We start from the raw sequence: 17,731 nt of genomic DNA, 5'->3' as shown, positions 1-17,731 counted from the left end.
AATCCGTAATTAAATATGTATGATACTTTTTTCCCACAGGGCCAAATAAGAAAGAACGGCTACGTATACAGCAGTAGAGTAACCTATGCTTGCAATGATGGTTATCGCCTAACTGGAAAGCCTGACCGTATATGCATGGCCAATAAGCAGTGGTCAAACAACAATCCTCCTGTTTGTGTTCACCTCACCTGCCCTACCCCACCTGATATCAAAAATGGCCGTTATCACGGCTCCACCTTTGAAGTCGGCAGCAAGGTGGAATTTACCTGCAACGAAGGATATGAACTCATTGGAGATTCTGTATGGACTTGTTTAAAGTTTGGAAATTGGGACAAGAGCGTAACCCCACGTTGTTCCCCAGTACAGTGCCCCGAACCACCTTTAGAGGAGAATCACCTTGTACTGCGTGGATTAGATTCTGACTCAGGCATTGTGGAGCTTTCTTGTGAGGAAGGGTATGTTCTCCATGGTGCACGAACTCTTCGTTGTACCCCATCCCAGGAGTGGAATGACTCTTTTCCAGTCTGCAAACAAGTCTTTTGCGGACCTCCCCCTGAGGTTGCCTTTGGTGACCCATCTGACGCACTGTCCTACTTTGGTAGTGTGGTGACCTACTCTTGCATGGATGGCTTTACACTCTGGAAGGAAGCTTCTGTCCACTGCCAGGCAGATGGGAACTGGAGTAAACCTTATCCCGAATGCATTCCTGTTGAATGCCCGCATCCTGAGGACATACCAAATGGAATTGTGGATGTTCAAGGATTAATGTATCTTAGTACTGCTGTCTATAGCTGTAAAGCAGGGTATGATTTAGCAGGTAACAGCACTGTGCTTTGTGGTCAAAGTGGACAGTGGATAGGAGGTGTACCTGTATGTCACCCTGTTAAGTGTGCTGCACCCAAGGAGATTCCCAATGGCTCTGTTAGATACTTCAAGCTTCAGTTTAGCCAATCAGTTACATATTCCTGCCACAGGGGGTACCGCTTACAGGGCCCAGAAATGCTTACCTGCCTGGAGAATGGACAGTGGCACCAGGAGGCTCCTACTTGTGAGCAGATCTACTGTTCTCCTCCAAAACCAATTGAGAATGGCTTTGTAGAAGGACGGGACCGCAAGTTTGGGGTTACTATCTTCTATAGCTGCTTTCCAGGTTTCCTACTAGTTGGTAATAATCATCTCACTTGCGAAGAACATGGCTGGTCAAGCTCTGAGCCCAAATGTATGCCTGCTGACTGCGGCCTGCCTCCGCATATTGATTTTGGTGACTACTCGAAGGTCAAAGAACCGCCAGGAGAAGATGACGCACTTACAAGCCAGCATTTACCTATAGACAACAGCTTTTTACATGGTTCCCTGGTTCAATATCGTTGTCATTCTGGATATAAAATGAAAGGTGACATTGTGTTGATGTGCCAAGAACATGGCACGTGGAATGGGACTGCCCCTGTGTGTGCTCCGGCACAATGTGAGACTCCACCCAGCCCTGAATATGGATCAGTTATGGTAACAGATAGCGCACTTGGCAGCCTTGCGGAGTACAGTTGCGAGGATGGTTACGAACTCAATGGACAGACCATTCGACAGTGCATTTCTGGGAAGCAGTGGAGCGATGACGCTCCTCGCTGTTGGCCCATCTCTTGTGGTAATCCTGGAGGCATTGCGAATGGTGAGGTGATTGGAAAATCCTTTCACTTCAAGGCACTTATTCACTATGACTGCCATAAAGGGTTTGTCCTTGAGGGTGTTGAAACTAGAACTTGCCAGGTTGATGGGAAATGGGACAGCAAAGCTCCATCTTGTAGAGCAATCTCCTGTGGGCGCCCTGTTGTATCAAAGGATGTGTTAGTAAGAGGAGACGACTATACATTTGAAAAGAGGTTGTTGTTCAGCTGCAATCTCGGCTTCATCCTACAGGGAGCACCGACCAGTGTTTGTTTAGCCAATGGCAGTTGGAGTGAGGCTCCTCCAAAGTGCCTCCCAGCCAACTGTGGTCAACCACCAGTAATTGAAAATGGCCGAGTAACAGGCACGGATTATGGTTACAACGGCATGGTTAGGTATGCTTGTGGCATTGGATATGTCTTGACAGGAAATCCAACACTAATATGCAGAGCTGATGGACTATGGGATGACCCTCCTCCGCGGTGTGATATAGTCACTTGTGACCCACCTGAGGACATTAGCCATGGTTACCTGAATGGATCAAGCTTTAATTTTGATGATGTTGTGGAGTATATCTGCTTCCCAGGCTATGAGATCGTTGGCAGTCCAGTTTTGCGATGTGCTGCCGAGGGTGTCTGGCTGGGGCAAGTTCCAGAATGCCGATCTTGTGTTTGCAGTCCCCCAATTCTTAAGTACGGTGCTATTCTCGGCCGAGATCACACCTGTGGTGCAAGCATCTGGTTCCGATGTGATGAAGGCTACAAAATTCTTGGCCCCACAGAGGCCATATGCGACAAGGGTGGAGTTTGGAGTCCAGGAGTACCCATCTGCACCCGAGGGAGATGTTCCAGCCCTCCTCCAGCTGTGCCTAATGCTGTCGTACAAGGCAGTGCTGCCTACTCCATTGACACCGTCACTTACCGGTGTAGGCAAGGGTATCATTTGAAAGGTTTTCCCCATTTGTCCTGTGGAAGGTTGGGTAGATGGGGAGAGCCAAACCTGAACTGTGAACCTGTTTCTTGTGGAGTGCCTCCTCTTGTCCCAAATGCAGAGACTGCTGGAGTGGTGTTGACCTATGGCAGTAAAGCTCAGTATAGGTAATTTGACATAACAGAAACATCCAATAAAAACTAAGTACAAATAAAAAGGTGCTGAGGTGCTTTAAACTGAACGTTCCCACTTGACACAGGTGTAAAGAAGGCTTTGAGTTGGCAACAAAGACAGACTCAATAACCTGTCAAAGTGATGGCACCTGGTCCAAGCACAGCGTCAGATGTCGACCTTCACCCTGCAGCCTGCCTGCTAACCTCACCCATGTAGTCATCACAGGCAAGCAGCTCACACCTGTAGGGGGAACAGTCATTATCTCCTGTAGACCAGGGTACTATCTTGAGGGACCTGGATTATCTGAATGTTCAGTAAGTGATATGTCAAGATGATCATTTTCTGTTGACACTCCTTGCTTCATTTGGTTATAATTTTGTCTAATGATGTCTCAGGATGTTATTTCCCTTTTATTTGATCCAGGTCTCTGGCAAATGGTCTCCACCTTTCTCCTCCAAGTCTTGTGTGCCTGTTATTTGTGAGAAGCCTCTCCCCATTATCAATGGCTTGGTTGAGGGCAAGAGCTACAATTATGTAGATATTATTAGCTATACTTGTCTACCAGGTTTTGAACTACAGGTACATTATTTTTATCCATCTATTTTTCACATAGCTTGTCCTATGTAAGGTTGCAGGGATGCTAGAGCCTATCCCAGTGTCTCAGGTCGTAGGCAGGGAAACACTCTGAAAAATGCCCAGTTCAACACAGACATTAGACCTTATGTAGTTAAAACAAATAAATTCAGTGTCAACAAAGCTTATATTATTTTGTAACAAAACTAATGCTATATTCCCCCCAAATCATTGCCCAATAAATATGTTTCTAATAAAGATGAATAAGAGGAAACCAAGAGAATGTATGATGTATTCTTATTTCTCATCATCCAGGGTGATTCTGTTCAGACATGTCAAGGTGATAAAACCTGGAGTGGAACTCAGCCAGTGTGTGCTGGTAAGAATTTTTCACAATGCAAAACATTAATTTATTATTAATATTATTATCAAAATCATTCTGCTTGATTTCTAAACTCATCTTTTGTCTCTTTTTTTTAGCTGTGTCATGTGGTCCTCCACCAGTGGTTCCCCATGCAGTTACTGTGTCCAGTGGTCAGACATACCAAAGTATTGTGAGTTATACGTGTCATACAGGGCTGAGTTTGATTGGTTCACAGAACCTCACTTGTCAAGCAGACGGGAAATGGAGCTTACCTACACCATCATGTGAATGTAAGAACAGATAAACTGTCACTCTTTAGCTTTTAAGTAACAGTGTAAATTCAAAGTCTTTCACTGTTCCTCTATTTAACCTTTTTTATTATTTTCTCTTCCTTTCTCTTTTTCACAAATGTACATATACACAAACTATCAGTTCCAGATGGCTGTGAGAGGATAACAGACTTATTGAATGGAAAGGTGCAGGAGCACAATCTGTCCAGCGGACGTGCTCTTGAGTTCCACTGTGACAAAGGCTACACACTGCAGGGAGAGTCTATCATCATGTGTGTGGGAAACGGCTCCTGGAGTTCGCCTTTCCCTGTCTGTATACGTATGTCATGCACTATGATTTCAAAACACTGTTTGTTCATTGACTTATTGATGTTTTTAGTTCACTCACAAGTCTTTTAAAAACAGACATTCTTTTATGTGTGCAAACTTTGCAAGACTTTGCCCAACAGACGTTTTTGGTAGAGTAATTTCACAACCTAACTAGTAAAAGACTCTTGTTAAGCCTTCATCAGTGAGAGCACCACAGAATACCTTGTTTTCCTACAAGGAACACACAAACTAAATGTCACATTTCTAAGAATTAATATGTTACTTCATTGTTGGTCTGGGTTTTTTTGTTAGTCATCAGTTCCATTCACAGTATCTAAAGATAAAATAGTTTAGACATGCAGTAAATGATTCAAATCTTATCCCCCCACCTCCACAGCCAAATCATGCCCCCCTCCTCCTGGCTGGACTGGAGGCAGTTTCAACGCTACTCAGACGGTTTTCCTGGTAGGCCAGTCAGTGTCAGTCAGTTGTCCTAAAGGTCAGCGGGTCAAAGGTAACCAGGGAAAAGTTATCGCCACCTTAACTTGCAGGAGTGATCAGACCTGGACCCCTATCAGTGCAGTGTGTGAGAGTGAGTACAAACATTCATTATTTCCACCTTTACTGTATTTTACAGTGGCTTTACATGACAAAAAAAATCATGTTAAAATATGAAGTTGTGGTTGGTTAAGAAGACACTCTGGATTTTGAGCCAAAGCACTTCAACTGCGTGTAATCACTCTGACTCAAGCACAGCTGCTGATTACAGCAGCTTGAGGAGTAAAATTTGACCAGTATCGTTTGTTCCTCATTCAGGCTGCAGCATCACAAATAGTGCTGCTTTTCATATTGCATGGTATCCCTACTATCTGTGTTTTGTTGGAAACATTCTCCTGTATTTTCTTCTGTGTTACTTCTGCATGCTATCATTCCGAATATTAGAAGCCTACTCTCTCATAGTTAATTAATGCTCCTTTGTTGTGTTGTATAATTTGATATTTTGATCCTTGGGCGTTTTGCATGCTATAGCTCTGCGGTATGATATACGTACTACTAGATGTATGTGGTGGTGTGTGTGCACATTTATTGACTCCTTTTTATCTTTTACAAACTTTTCAACCCATTTTCTGAAATCTGATCCTGGCAGTATGTCTATATATTCACTTTTCTCTCTGTGAGACACCTGTTGAATTTCACTCACTGCTTGTAGCATCGCTATTATCAGATATGGAGGATACTATGATCTCCTGTTTTGATTGTATGCTCCCAAAACTAATTAGGCTTCCTGGTACACAAAAGAAATGTGAAATTTTCTAAAAAGATTGAAATGAAAGAGCATGAAATTGCCATTTCATAACCAACCTTGAAAGACCCAAAAAGCTCTCATAAGTTCTTCAACGGACTGCTCAGCCATGCTGAGAATCTTCGTTTCTAACGTACTGGTCCGGTCCATTTTAATCACACACAGGGGTGTCCTGCGGCCCACCAATGTACGTGGCAAATGGGGTAGTCCGTGGGGCAGTGTTCCAGTTTGGAGATGTGGTGGTGTACTCATGTTACGCAGGCTACACCATGGAGGGTTCTAGCAGGAGTGTGTGCTTGGAGAATGGCACTTGGACCCCACCCCCTACCTGCAAAGGTAGCACAAGGAACTGCCCTTAAATCCCACTTGGAGTTCTGACTTCAGCCTTTTTCTTAATCTTTGCAAAATCTTGTGACTCCTTTTGACTGGTCTTGCACATTTACACATATACACACAAGCACTGAGCACTTTAGACAATGATATTAGGCCACACTTCTAGTTAGTGGCTTGAGGTTAACTAGCCACATTTGCACATTTTTGGTCTGAAGAATCTCATTAAACTTATTCACACAAATCTCCAAAGTTCCATGCCCTTTCTGTAAATATTGTAAATAGATTAGAAATAGAATTTATAATGTTTTAAATGTCAATGAAAAAAGTTTTATGCTTATCAGGGGCCAGTTGCATAAACTTAGACTTTATATTAAGACAGTATCTTAAGAATTAGTCTGAGTATCAGTTAGCCAGGGGTAATCGGTCTTGTTTTTTGGATTCAATTTAGACTAATCCACGTTTTTATGTAACTGAATAAAAAAATTATGACTAAAGAAAAGAAATTAGATTACTGATTTGTAAGATTAGTCTAAGCTTTTTATGTAACAGACCCCAGGGGTGCTTTTATTTGGTTTTTAAAACAGTAATGTTGTGAAATATTTTTGTATTTTAATTTTACATTTTCAGCAGCCATTCATTATCACATGTTTCTTCAGAAATCATTCTTTAGATTTCAGTTTGGTGCTTAAGAAACATTTCTTATTATCGGTATTAGAAATGGTTGTGCTGATTAATATCATTATCACATGTTTCTTCAGAAATCATTCTTTAGATTTCAGTTCGGTGCTTAAGAAACATTTCTTATTATCGGTATTAGAAATGGTTGTGCTGATTAATATTTTTTTGTGGAAACAGTGATGCAATTTTTTCAGGATTCTTTGATGAATAGAAAGTTAAAAGAACTGAATTTGTTTGAAAAATAAATTTTATATCAATGTAAGTCTTAACTGTCACGTTTGGTAAATAAATGCATGAATAAAATCTTACGGACCCCAAAAATTTGAAAGGTAGGATAAGAAATAAGACTTTGCCTTCCATTATAATACTGCCTCAATCTCCTTATAAAATATAATTGTATTATTATTTTAAATAATTTAACAATAATTTTATTGATGTCATTAAGTTATAGTGCTCTATAGGCCCTAACAAGTAAATGTTATGTGCTATGCAGCAGTATGTAGCTAACAGTTACTTAATGTCAAAGATGTTATTTATTGCATATTTTAGCATAGATAGAATGTTATATTGATCAATCCATGACCAGAAATTGTTTTATAATAGTCCCTGAACAACAGCATTGTCCCACAGAGATTATAGAGATGGGCTTTGGTGTGAATGTCACTCTTTTCAACAAGGCATGATATTTTGCTTTAATTTTTGGCATGGTGATGTTTTAACATTGTACTTTACATGGTAAGCCCTTCTTTCAGCCTTGGAGTCGTTGGCTTGTTTGGTCTGGCTGCTGCTTGTAGAAACTAATTCTGATCAGTGGAGTTTCACACTGGTCTTAACATCTAACATCTGGTTCATCTTCTGCTGCATGTTTTGTGTGGTATTTTGGAATTCTGTTAGGAGAGTGATTGCACTGCTACTTTTTTGTGATTGTGTCAGTTTCATCGCTGTATCAATCGTGTTTTGTGTGTTTGTACAGCTGTCTGTTGGCTCCAATGTCAGAACGGAGGTGTGTGCCAAAGACCAAACACTTGCTCCTGTCCAGAGGGATGGATGGGCCGATTTTGCGAGGAGCGTAAGTACACACACAATCATGCACGATAACAGCAGCAGCACTCACAAACAGATTATTAATATTTCCATATGACAGCAGTCCATTACTTTAGGTAACATTTCATGGGTCAATAACAGCATGCATCACAACGGTTTCTTAAAAAGCATTGCTTATTAACAGTCACCTCACACACAAAGCTGCATTTCTCTCTTTGGCTTCACTTTTTCTTCCTCAGGAAGCCAAAACTGCTGGGTGTGGTGTGAATGTATTTAAAGGGTTAGTTCACCCAAAAGTGAAAATTAGTCCATAAATTACTCCCCCTCAAGTCATCCTAGGTGTATATTACTTTCTTCTTTCAGACGAATCCAGTCGGAGTTATATTAAAAATTGTCTTTGATCTTTCAAGCTGTTTTATGGCACTCAGCAGGTGTTGCAGTGCATCAGTCCAAAAGAAGTTAAATAAAAAGCGCCCATCCATAAAAAAGTGTCTCACACGGCTCCGGGGGGTGAACAAAGGCCTTCTGTAGCGAATCGATGCGTTTTTGTAAGAAAAATATCCATATTCAAAACGTAATAATCACTTTAATGTAGCTAATGTAGTAAAGAGACCAAGTGGTTTAAACAACGTTTTGTCTCATACTAAAGTTTTAAAAAGCTGATTTAACTCAGATTATTCTCACAGTCACACAGTTTCATACTGCCTGTGCTTTTTACTGCAGCGATCTGCATCCTACCATGTCTCAATGGAGGACGCTGTGTAGCTCCATACCAGTGTGAATGTCCAACAGGATGGACTGGCACACGCTGCCATAATGGTAAGAGTGTGTGTTTGTGTATAATGACTTGTGATTGTCGTCGAAAAAATGTATTACATAAATGTTGATTAGTAGCAGAATAGTTAAAGGGACAGTTCACTCAGAATGAAAATTCTGTCATTAATTACTCACCCTCATGTCGTTCCAAACCCATAAGACCTTCGTTCATCTTCAGAACATCTTTGTTCATGTGTGTGATGCTGCTGACGTAGAACACACATGCACTGAGTCTTGTTTACGAGCAGAGGAATGCACATGCATGTCGTGGTACTCTGGCAGAAGATGGCAGAAGACGGTAACTCGGGGGAGAAGAATTGTTGAATAAAGTTGTTGCTTTCTTAGTGCACAAAAAGTAGCTTTGTAAAATGATGGTTGAACCACTGATGTCACATGGACTATTTAATCGATGTCCTTACTGCTTTTTTGGGCCTGGGAATATTACAGTTGCGTTGCTGTCTATGGAGGGTCAGAAAGCTCTTGAATTTAATCAAAAATACCTTAATTTGTGTTCTGAAGATGAACGAAGGTCTTACGGGGTTTGGAACGACATGAGGCTGAGTAATTAATGACAGTTTTTCATTTTTGGGTGAACTATCCCTTTAACTAGTCAGAGCAGCCTCTAATGTTGTCGGTCTTGTATGAGTAATTAAATAACAAATCTACAACTTTGAGGAAGTAGGAACATCACCTGCTTTATTGAGTCCTGACAAGTTGAAACGAATGAAACACAATTAGTGATAACCTCACAGCATTTAATTATAGCCAATTTATGAAGTCTAGAGAACATCTGTCATTCCCTCAAGCTATCTGTGATCTTGAAGATATAAGTCTTAGTTCAACTATAAAAGCTGCTATTTAGGGAAATATCTCACCATTAACTAAAGACATCATGCTAAACAAATTAAACTTAAGAGTTTAAAAGTAGGGTGGAGTGCAGTGATTAGAGTGATTACAGACAGAAGGACCTCATGGTGGGATGGGGGCCGGGGCTCATTCTCCCGGGGTCATCCTATGTCATACTCACGTTGTTGCCAGGCAACACCTGTGACAACAGACTCTAATAGTGATATGCAGTAGATCCCAGGAGCCCAAGCAATAAAACAAAACACAATTATTGAAAACACATAGGGGCAGTTGACATAAGTTATGACATAAATAATGTTTACACCATAATTTACCTTCAGTTATTTTAAACAGCATTTTTCTAATTATACTACATTTAGTTTTATGAACTCATAATAATTGGCAGCCTACATAGAATATAAAAATTAAATATAAGTGAAATGCAAAACATGTAATAGGTGAAAACACCTTATTAAAAAATTCAGAGAAATGATGACCAGCATCTAAAAACATACAGTTTGTATTATAGCAAATATATTATAACATTATAATATTTGTATTATAACAAATTTACTATATTTCAATAAAATATATACATTTTTCATACTTATTATTAACCTGAATTTAAATTAAGTTTAATGTTTTATATATTTAAACAGATTTTATGTCACCATTTAAGTCTAACATGTTGTTTTTGTCTAGTTTAACCTGAACTGTTGCTGAAACAACAGGTTTTCTTTGACATATTGATGTGTATTCATGCATTTGCTTTCACAATACCATGAATATCTGCAGAATGTATGACTTATAAAGACCAAGAACACATTTACAATACCACACACTTCTTATTTTTACATTTCTTAATGAAAAGATTTATTGAGAACACCACCAGCAGGACTGTAACTGCATGCATTGAATGGTCTTTAAATCTCCAGCACCAAGACAAACAAACCTACTTGTTGAGTTGCTCAAATACATTAAAGCAAACCTGATTTGGTTTTGCATACTCAAGTACAGTATTTACTGTATGTCACTTGCAGTGTTTGTTCTATAGATTTTTACCGATTACTCACTGGTTTTCATTCTGCTGTTGTGGTCAGACTCTTTGTGTTTTGTCTCGACCGGTGTTGATTCATATGTCAGGACAAAGGTCTCTAGGGCAAAGAGGAATTCTAGAAATGCTTGATTCCTCTGAAATTACAGGGGGTTAAATGTTCCCTTTTAAGAACCCATCTGATTGTGCTCCAAAACAGACTATGTGAATGTATGTGTTAATAAAAGAAAGAATGTAGTTCCTCTCCTTTTTCTTTAAAGGTCCCATATTTGACACCTTTCTGGAGTTTTATTTTAGGTTTTGATGTCCTTAAGAATATATGTTTGTGGTATAAGTACGGAGAGTGGGACGGTGGGCGGTGCTCGGGGTGGTGACTGAAGGCGGTGACTGTGTAGTTCTGACGTCAACGTTTTACGGAAGTCACAATGGTTCTTGAAAAATCACAGCTACTTTATGCAGGCTGTGTGAATTTTACTGTGGACTGACTGTTTTGAAACTTATATGGTAGTTACATAGCACCTAGACCTCAGTTATCATGAAAAAAGCCAGGAAATTTCAGTTTTGACAATATGGGACCTTTAAAACTCCAGCACCAAGACAAACAAACCTATTTTCTGAGTTGCTCAGATACATTAAAGCAAACGATAAGAAAGATACACCAAGATAAACCTACAAAGACAGACAAGTTATACAAGTTAATTATATAAAGCAACAAAATGCACTGAAGAATGTGTTGCTACAAGTATTATTACTTGTTTATAAATCACTCAGTGGCCTAGGACCTCAATACATTGGAGATATGCTCACTGAATATAATCCTAACAGAAGTCAGAAACACAAAGGGTCCACACAAAAAAAGTGAGTCAGCTTTTAGCTATAGTGTCGGCTGCAGATGGAACCAGCTTCCAGAAGTGATTAGATGTGCTAAAACGGTCGCCACATTTAGATCCAGATTCAAAATCTGTTTAGCTGTGCATTTACTGAATGAGCACTGTCCTACATCCAATTGATTGCACTTTATTTCATTCATATATCCTATTATTGATCCTTTTTTAAAAATTAATATTAAATCAATTGATTTTATTGTAGAATTAATGCACTGGATTATTGGCTAATGAGAGTATTTTTTATGTGTGTTCTTAGCGGTGTGTTCCATGCCCTGTTTGAATGGAGGCCGGTGTATCCGACCTAACAGGTGTCACTGCAGTCAAGGATGGGGAGGATATGACTGCTCTAGGTAAGCCACACACAAACTAGGTATATGTGACGTATTCATATTAACATACGCATTTGGATACATGCACATTACATAGAAGATTTGGAAACATTTGATGTACCACAGTCCTCAACACTTTCCCAGCATATTACAAGGAACACTAAATCACTCAGCTGGGAGATTCCAGGCGATTGTGAAAGACGAGTAAGGAAACCATAAGTAAATACAGATAAGAACCAGCCTTCTCTGAACTCTGCTGTGTGTACCAGTAGGTGAATTTGTGCCTCAGACACACCTAGTTTCATTATATCTCTCACAGTAAACCTACATTTCCCAGAGCACTGCAGTTGGTCTCAATCCAATCATTGAGTGAGCAGAGGGATAGGAAATGGATACTGCTGCCAGTTCTATTGTGATTCATTCTTTTAAGTAATTAGATTCTTTCCCATCTTTATTTCACTGATTCAGTACCAATGTCAAGATTTTATTGAGCAAATACAGTCTCTCAGTTAAGTACTATTGATCTGACAGTTTTTGCTATTAGTGTTTCCAGCTAGTCGGCTTGATACCCGCATCCCTCAGCTAATTAGATGCTGCAGCCTTCGTTGCAGGTTAGAGTGATTCACATTTAGATTTACTGGGCACTTGGTCGATTTAAGATTCAAATGAGCTTAAATACTTTTTCATGGTCTGTGTGAACTGTACAAGCAAATGCACCATTGCCTCAAGCAAGTGCTATCATAAATGTTTGAAAATTATTTAGTGATTATGGTGGCAATATATGGGTCCAAAAGAATTTTAACGGTCTTCAGCTGATCTTTGATTATTAATAATTGTCTTTCAGAAAAAGAAGATCTGGATACTTTCATTTTTAATGTGCCACGCTACAAGAGTTCAAGTCTGAATGTGTTGGAACAAGATGGCATAATGTCAGAGATTTGTATACAACATGTATTTTTTTCATGTAGAAATGAAACAGTATTAAATATATGCTGCTGCTATATACATGAACTTGTACGATGTGTAAAAATGTTGATGTGATTGTCCAATGTACATGTATATAAACTATTCTTTTCATGTTTTTATTAAAACAGAAAACACAACTATATGAAAACCAACTGTAATTCTCATTCCCACAGTTAATTATGAAGAATTCTCAATTAAACTTTCAGATTGTTCTACTTGCTTGTCTCATATGACTAATAAACATTTGACGTGAACAATTTGATACAACCAGCACAATACGAGAACGTTGTAAAAGTCAACTTTTCATTACCTTTAATATTTTAATTTCATACAAAGCCAACATAAAATACATTAGAGATAGCCATTATAGAGGGCCAAAACCTTTAACAAAAGTCTTACTTCTGTTTCTGTATATACACTAAAATAAAACAGGATATAAATGAAGCAGCCAAAATTAGAATGAGTTAGAGGTTGAGAATTGTTTTTTTCTGCGTATATTAGTTATTACAGTGGTTGGTTTGTGTTTTTCTTCATTTATGCTTATTGATAATCTCCTCCAGTTTAGCGTGATTTGATCCAGAAAATTCATCAATCTGAGAAAAAAAAAAGAAAAAAAAGCTGAATCAGTTACAGCACAACAAGGAGGAACGAACAGGTTAAAAAAAGATCACAGAAATGGAACAGAAAACCTCCAGAGATGATGATGCTTTACCTTCTTTCCATTCTTGTAGAAATGGAATGTTGGCATACATTTGATGTCACAGAAAGTGGCCACATCCTAGACAGAGAAAGAGGGAGTGGAGATCAGGTCTGAATAAGTTTATTCAGTCTACTGTGTAATGATAAGCATCTTTAATAGTGTCTTTTCATTTTGCTTAGCCAGTCTGAACACTTTTGTAAAAGAGGGATGAAATTATGTCCACAGCAGGACTCGAAGGCTGTCGAAATAAAAAAAAAAATCCATGATATGTTTAGAAAAAAATAATGTGTTTCATATTCATTTCATCTTAAAATTATGCTTGCCGCCATTCCTGAAATCAGTCACAAAAATGTCCGCTGGATATGCGCACTGTTATCAGAACCTTCAAATGCTCGGCTCACATTTGCCATCCTTATCTTGCGATTTAAATGTCAGGCAAAAAGCATGACATTTCAACAAATCGCAAACATGTATCAAGAATTCAACTTTCGAATATACACACATCCCGTCCCGTCCCCCATCTGCTTTGCAACACAGCATTGTAATAATAGCTAGTGTTTGTAACCATAACAACATGGGCAACCAGAATTGTCCCATTTTGTCACTGTCTCGATCTACCTCTGATAAAACTGAATGACAGCCAATATCCTTTCGGAGCGCTATCCCGTGAATCAAATAACACAGTATCAGCAAGCCGATCAGGAGAACAGCAACCGGGTGTGCTGGGATGTTCTAATGTGTTTGGGTCGCTTACAAAAGGTTAGGCGGATAGCGAGGCCAGTATTCAAATGAAAGTAACACAGTAAAACCCAGATGGTGAATCTATGTGAAAAGGGTGTTTTGTTCATTTGGCTCAGAAGTCTGTAGGCTTTCAAGTGTATTCATCAGAGAAAAAGACACCAGGTGACTAACCTGTGCATCATCCACATCCACCTTTAGAAACACGACATTTCCGTTCTCTTGTTTTTCAGACAGCGTCTGTGGAGGGAAAAAAGGCGGTTGTAAAAAGCAAACCACAAAGCTCGCAATCAAAGCACTTCCTTTGAACTTAATATTTCATTCCTTCCGTTTCATCTGTGAAATTTGCATATGCTTGCTTTTGTTGTCTAAACCAGGTAAAAATGTATGTGTGCACTGAGTAAAGGTAAAAGTGAACAACCACAAAACATGTAGGCTACATATGGCTGAGGTTGGTGGTTAGTTGTCAACCACCCCAAAATCTCAGTGTAGCCTATGTATTGTCTAATGTATGTATAAGGAATGAATCAGCAGTCTTTTGTCTTTTATTCCTCTCTTCTTTCTTTAGCAGGACTGCCTTTCATTTGCATTCTGTGAATGATTCATGCTTTAATTCTTAAGGAAGCTTCCCTGTCGATTGCCCCGACAACACAGCACAACAACAGAGCCACTCCCGGTGATTCCGGAGGCCTCTATAGAAGACATGACAGCTCCAGATGTCACTCTGAATCTCGGATGCGGTGACATATTCAGCAGTGCATGAATGCTCACTTTAAAGACTGGAGCAATGTTCTGGCAGGGCCCACACCATGTGGCTGTGAAGTCCACCACCACCAGCTTGTTCCCAGCATTTTTCAGAGCATTGTCGAAGGCAGACTGCAGAGAGAGGAGGAAAAGTAGATTCAGTTTCCAAACTGACATGACACATTCCTTCCTACTGAGGTTCACTGAAATGGGTGATGATGAGTCATAATGCTATGGTTTAATCAGAGTGACCAAGACATTCAAATATTTACAAAAGAGCCATGGCCTATGACTAGAAAGGGGTGACACAGCTTTTGCTTTTCTATTTGAGATACTGAAATACATATCCTTTTTAGTGAAATTACACTGATGCAAAACAAACACGTAGGCCTACTACTTTATTGTAAATTAATATCTGATACATTTTAATGGTGATGGTACAAAAAAAAATATGTACACGTATGTGTATTTTATTGCATTTGTTTAAATTCCTTTATGACTTTGTAAGTAGCATCATAAATCAATTTAAATGTAGATCCTGTTTGAACTGCATGTAGGCCTATATTAATGTTTGATCCTCGGATTTTGCATGTCTAAAACCAAAACACTTCAGAAGAACACTCCATATGAGAGAAAAAGCAGCTCGTTTGAATAGCCTACTACTACCGATGGATCGAATCTGATTTTTAATTAACCTATTGACAAACAGGTCTGGAAGATTAGTTCAATGCAACGGATTGAATCGATCTGAGCAGAGTGTCACTGACTCACAACTTGGCTTGACTGACTTACAATGATTCAAACGTTTAGAAAATCAGCCAAAGTAATTGATTTTTATTATATAATGTAAATTATATTTAGATTTAATTATATATTTATAAGGTGAAGTATAGCTGAAATAAACACAATCAATTACAAAAGCACCCTCCACGTGGCTTTATTGTAACATTAGAGTAACATGACAACAGATGGATTTCTGCTTCAGACTTTATATCAGAGACTGCGCCGGGACGTAATTACGTGACAAAATAAAGAACCACTGAATCAGTTTGTGAAATGAACTTTTCGAAAGAACCGATTTGAGTCGGATCTCCCATCACAACTGCACAGATGTTTACACAAGCAAACACTTTCTAACTAACAGCCACTTATTAAATCGTACGTTTTATGTCCTGTTTAAAAAGTAACTGAGAAAAAATGTACTTCTCGTTTTGTACTTTTCATTACTGTACTCTGCTTTGAGGTTCTGTAGAACACTAGAAACCAATACACGTTCTTGTGTGTAAACGTTTCCGCCCACATTTGTTCCGCAAGCAGCGTTTCGTTAAAAAAAAACTACATGCGGTTATAGCTTATTTTTATCTATATAAAACGTATTTTTATTAAAGTTATTAACCTATTCGAATAATTTTTTTTTTCATAGACATCAGAAGTCAAACATAATTAACGTACATTACCTATAAAGAGTTACAGTCAAAGTCAAGGTAGCAGCTCAAATATTGGTATTATATACATACCTTATCCTCAATTATGATAATCATTTTGATGATTTTGATGTCTGTCTTCTACTGGTCTACTGTGTACGTCTTCTGAAAGCTCCTGCTTCATTGACAGTCAGAGTAGCAGCCCGCATCATAGCGTGAACACTGTCAAGTAGCCCCGCCTTCAATGAAGACAACGGACCAATCATGGAATTATGCGGTTCTGTAACCCCGCCTACCACTACACAACACAAATATATATAATCAGCAGCTAAAGCTCAGTAAAAGCCATATACGAACGTTTTGCGCAGCTTGATGCATACATATTTAGATGTAACCTCTATAAGGAGTGAAGCATGCTCATTTATCTTGAAAGACCATCACTAATCCTGGTTTTGCTATGAGCAAGTCAGAATGACTTGACAGATTCCGGATTTACAGATTTACTGTACGCGACGTGACGTCACCGAGAGTAGTGGTGGATTACTAAACTGTAGTAGGCTATTCTTATTAATTTTTTATTATTTTTTCTTCTTTGTCTTCCTATATAATTTCTGTATTCATAATGTCATCCAGTGTTACATTAATTGTTGAATGTTAAGAGGTTATACTTGCAATAAAAAAAAAACTAGTAGGCTATAAAAACTGTTTGTATAGCCTACTATGCACACACATTCTTGCACATGTATAGTGCATCAAATAGTAAACAAAGAACATTCAATGTCTTTTTTGACAGCTTTTACAGGTTTTTAGACATACAAACTGTATTATCACAGAAGAACGCATGCTGACATGTTCTGAAAACTAACACTAATCACTAATCTTACCTGATAGACAAATAGCTAAGGTAATACAAGGAGATACAAAAACAATTACAACAGCAAATGTTTCAACCTATTTAACCAAAAAAAATATATATATATTTTAGTCACACTTTCTACTATACAGAATCACTGTGACTCAAACCCTCAGATCTTCTGCTTTTGTATATTCATTGTTGAACAAGCCAGTCCTTAAGACAACCTATTTTAATACCTTTATCTTGAAAGCACACGTCTGTAATTAATAACTAATGTATAGACACAGTCCCTAATAAAATGTTCTCTTGAATTCATGTCCAGTTGTTTAACCCTGTCCTCTAGTGGCTGTAAAATGCAATCATCAACTTATTTTTTTACTCAAATGTTAATGTAGGCTACTTTACTTTTCTGTGTTAAGCATTCGGTTTACATTATTTTGTGCTAGACACTAATCTAACTGTCTGCTCATTAACAAACATGTTTTACTGCGATTTTGTGTCTATTTCACAACCTTCAAGTACAGAGACACTTGGAATCATGAAATATTTCAAACAAGTTTCTAAAGTACATTTAGAGGTTTAGCCTCAACAACGAGAACATGTAAATGTGTTGTGAAACTTGTCTGGTTACACAGTTTCATTAGAACTAACTGAATCCTGTGAAGACATATCTGCATGTTGGAGTGGTGACAACAGCTGACATGTTCTGAA

The 17,731-nt window shown here is 38.6% G+C and overlaps 2 protein-coding genes across 2 annotated transcripts in view; one reads left to right on the top strand and one right to left on the bottom strand.

The window, feature by feature from the left end:
• The window catches only part of svep1 (sushi, von Willebrand factor type A, EGF and pentraxin domain containing 1), a 72,875-nt gene extending 60,318 nt beyond the window's left edge, over positions 1-12,557 (top strand). Inside the window, exons 37-48 of the mRNA XM_016490853.1 lie at positions 40-2,759; positions 2,852-3,080; positions 3,190-3,345; positions 3,655-3,718; positions 3,820-3,993; positions 4,136-4,312; positions 4,700-4,894; positions 5,771-5,941; positions 7,590-7,685; positions 8,384-8,479; positions 11,520-11,613; positions 12,437-12,557. Coding sequence (XP_016346339.1) covers positions 40-2,759; positions 2,852-3,080; positions 3,190-3,345; positions 3,655-3,718; positions 3,820-3,993; positions 4,136-4,312; positions 4,700-4,894; positions 5,771-5,941; positions 7,590-7,685; positions 8,384-8,479; positions 11,520-11,613; positions 12,437-12,467 — 4,203 coding nt within the window. The 3' untranslated portion in view covers positions 12,468-12,557. The remainder of the gene's footprint in view (positions 1-39; positions 2,760-2,851; positions 3,081-3,189; positions 3,346-3,654; positions 3,719-3,819; positions 3,994-4,135; positions 4,313-4,699; positions 4,895-5,770; positions 5,942-7,589; positions 7,686-8,383; positions 8,480-11,519; positions 11,614-12,436) is intronic.
• Positions 12,558-12,847: 290 nt separating this feature from the next.
• Positions 12,848-16,368, bottom strand: txnb (thioredoxin b). Its single transcript, XM_016490782.1, has 5 exons — positions 16,258-16,368; positions 14,768-14,872; positions 14,171-14,236; positions 13,271-13,336; positions 12,848-13,151 (listed from the first exon to the last, which is right to left on the bottom strand). Exons 1-5 carry the CDS (start codon positions 16,279-16,281, stop codon positions 13,089-13,091), a joined length of 324 nt encoding a protein of 107 aa, XP_016346268.1. The 5' UTR covers positions 16,282-16,368; the 3' UTR covers positions 12,848-13,088.
• Positions 16,369-17,731: the final 1,363 nt, after the last annotated feature.

Source organism: Sinocyclocheilus anshuiensis, unplaced genomic scaffold, assembly GCF_001515605.1.
Source record: "Sinocyclocheilus anshuiensis isolate Anshui unplaced genomic scaffold, SAMN03320099.WGS_v1.1 scaffold426, whole genome shotgun sequence".
Taxonomy (NCBI): Eukaryota; Metazoa; Chordata; class Actinopteri; order Cypriniformes; family Cyprinidae; genus Sinocyclocheilus; species Sinocyclocheilus anshuiensis.
Note: the sequence above shows the minus strand (reverse complement) of the source record. Positions and strands in the feature narration are given on the sequence as shown.

Bases quoted from the DNA above. Each gene is read 5' to 3' on its own strand.
- txnb (XM_016490782.1), bottom strand. From the start codon at position 16,281: ATGATTATCATAATTGAGGATAAG. The intron at 14,873-16,257 runs GTATGTATATAA...CTCTCTCTGCAG, and splicing joins TTATCATAATTGAGGATAAG to TCTGCCTTCGACAATGCTCT. The intron at 14,237-14,767 runs GTGAGCATTCAT...TTCCCTCCACAG, and splicing joins ACATTGCTCCAGTCTTTAAA to ACGCTGTCTGAAAAACAAGA.